Source organism: Aureococcus anophagefferens (genome assembly GCF_000186865.1).
Source record: "Aureococcus anophagefferens unplaced genomic scaffold AURANscaffold_9, whole genome shotgun sequence".
Classification (NCBI taxonomy): Eukaryota; class Pelagophyceae; order Pelagomonadales; family Pelagomonadaceae; genus Aureococcus; species Aureococcus anophagefferens.
Genome location: NW_008705569.1, coordinates 1435820 through 1437587, shown reverse-complemented (window position 1 = coordinate 1437587; position 1768 = coordinate 1435820). Strand labels below are relative to the sequence as shown.

The following is a 1768-nucleotide window of genomic DNA, read 5'->3' as shown; positions in this document are numbered from 1 at the left end:
CGCGTCTCGCCACCACGCGGCGAGGTCCGCCATGCGCTTCGCGAGCCGCTCCGGGTCCTCGAGCTCGCGCTCGAGCATGTCCGGCAGCTTCGCCCAGTCGTCGACGAAGAGCAGCGGCGCGCCGGAGTCGCGGAGCCAGCCCAGGGGGTCCGCGCAGCCCTTGTAGTCGTCGCGGTCCTCGACGACAGGGATCGCGCCGTAGGTCAGCGCCTCCCAGACGCTCCCCCCAAAGGGCATGTCCCCGAAGGGGCACAGCACGAACAGGCTCTTGCCGAGCATCTCCATGTAGGACATGGGCTCGCCGTCGGGCCCCGCGTAGTCGCCGTAGCTGTCCTGCACGTCCAAGAGCTCGTAGATGACCCGCTTGTCGTGCGCGCGCGCGACGGCCTCCAATTTGTCCATGGCGCTCCCGAGCTCGGCGTCCATGACGGCGCGCGACGGCTTGCGGTAGTTGACCTTGCCCTGGAAGTAGACGAGGAGCGGCCGCTCCGACGCCGGGAGGGCCAGCGCGTCGACGGAGCCGAAGAAGTCGGCCGCGTCGGAGTATTCGATGCCGTAGGGCATGTGGCGCACGTTGTGGAACTTCGCGCTGTAGGACGTCTTCCAGAGCGTGTGGATCGTCGTCGGGAAGTCCGCCAGGCAGCCCCAGTCGCTCGTCTCGACGACGTTCAGCGGACGGTCGTACGCGAGGAGCGCCATGAAGTCCTCGTTCAAAAGGAGCGGGTCCTCGGAGAAGAGGAAGGCGCAGCCGAGGCTCCGCTCCGTCTCGAGGCCCGTGAGCAACGGGGACAGCACGACGTCGCCCGCCGCGGGCCGCCGCTCGAGCAGGCCGTCCATGGTCTCGTACGCCTCGAACGAGAACGGCGCGTCGACGCCGAACGCGAGCAGCGCCGTGACGCCGTAGACGAAGAGGTCGTCGACGCTCGCGTCGTAGAACACCGTCACCTTCGCGTCGGCGTCGGCCTCGAGGTCCTCGGCGAGGCCGTCGACGAGGCCGGTGCCCGCCCGCTGCACCTCGAGGTAGGCCGCGCGGCCGCTGCCGGGCGGCCTCTTGCCGAAGACGGCGGCGGCGGCCATGACGCCGAGGCCCGCGACCACGGTCACCAGGAACGGCCGCAGGGGACTCCGCGGCTTCCGCAGGAGCGGCGCGGACTCGGTCGCCATCGTGGGCAGCACCCAAGCCCGATTTCTCAGAACTTCCGGCAAGGTGCTGGTACGTTGCACCGCACACGCTGCGGGAGAATAACGGGAGAACACGGTAGTTACTTTGGTTTTGTTTGTCGGGAGAGAGGAGGGTGCTACGGCGGGGGGAGCGGCGCCGCGGGCGCCCTAGTTGCCGCGGCCCGCGTGGTCGAGCTCGACGGGCTTGTAGACGGAGTGGGACGCGAAGTTGGCGATGCCGCAGTGGTTGACGCCGCGGAGGACGCGGAAGTAGCCGTCCTCGCCCCAGGTCGTGCCCCAGGAGTGCTTGACGACCCAGTAGTCGTTGCCGTTCTCGACGCCGTAGGCGACCAAAAGCGCGTTGATGTCGAGCGTGCCCGCGTCGCAGTGCGACTCGTCCGCGTCGCCCATGACGCCCTTGACGTAAAAGTCCATGCCGTCCGAGTTCATGGCGACGGCGATGGGCCCGTTGCGGAGCATGGAGAACTGGAGGAGCTCCTCGAAGTCGCCGCCCATCGCGACCATCTGCCAGCCGTTGATCGCCGCCGCGAGCTTCTGCTGCTGGCCCATCATGATCGTCGGCTTGTCGCAGGTCGGCGTGCCCGAG

The 1768-nt window shown here is 68.7% G+C and overlaps 1 protein-coding gene across 1 annotated transcript in view; it reads right to left on the bottom strand.

The window, feature by feature from the left end:
* Window positions 1-1329: 1329 nt before the first annotated feature.
* Window positions 1330-1768, bottom strand: part of AURANDRAFT_26549 (hypothetical protein) — a gene marked incomplete at both ends in the record, with an annotated part of 1327 nt that continues 888 nt past the window's right edge. Inside the window, one exon of the mRNA XM_009038760.1 lies at window positions 1330-1722. Coding sequence (XP_009037008.1) covers window positions 1330-1722 — 393 coding nt within the window. The remainder of the gene's footprint in view (window positions 1723-1768) is intronic.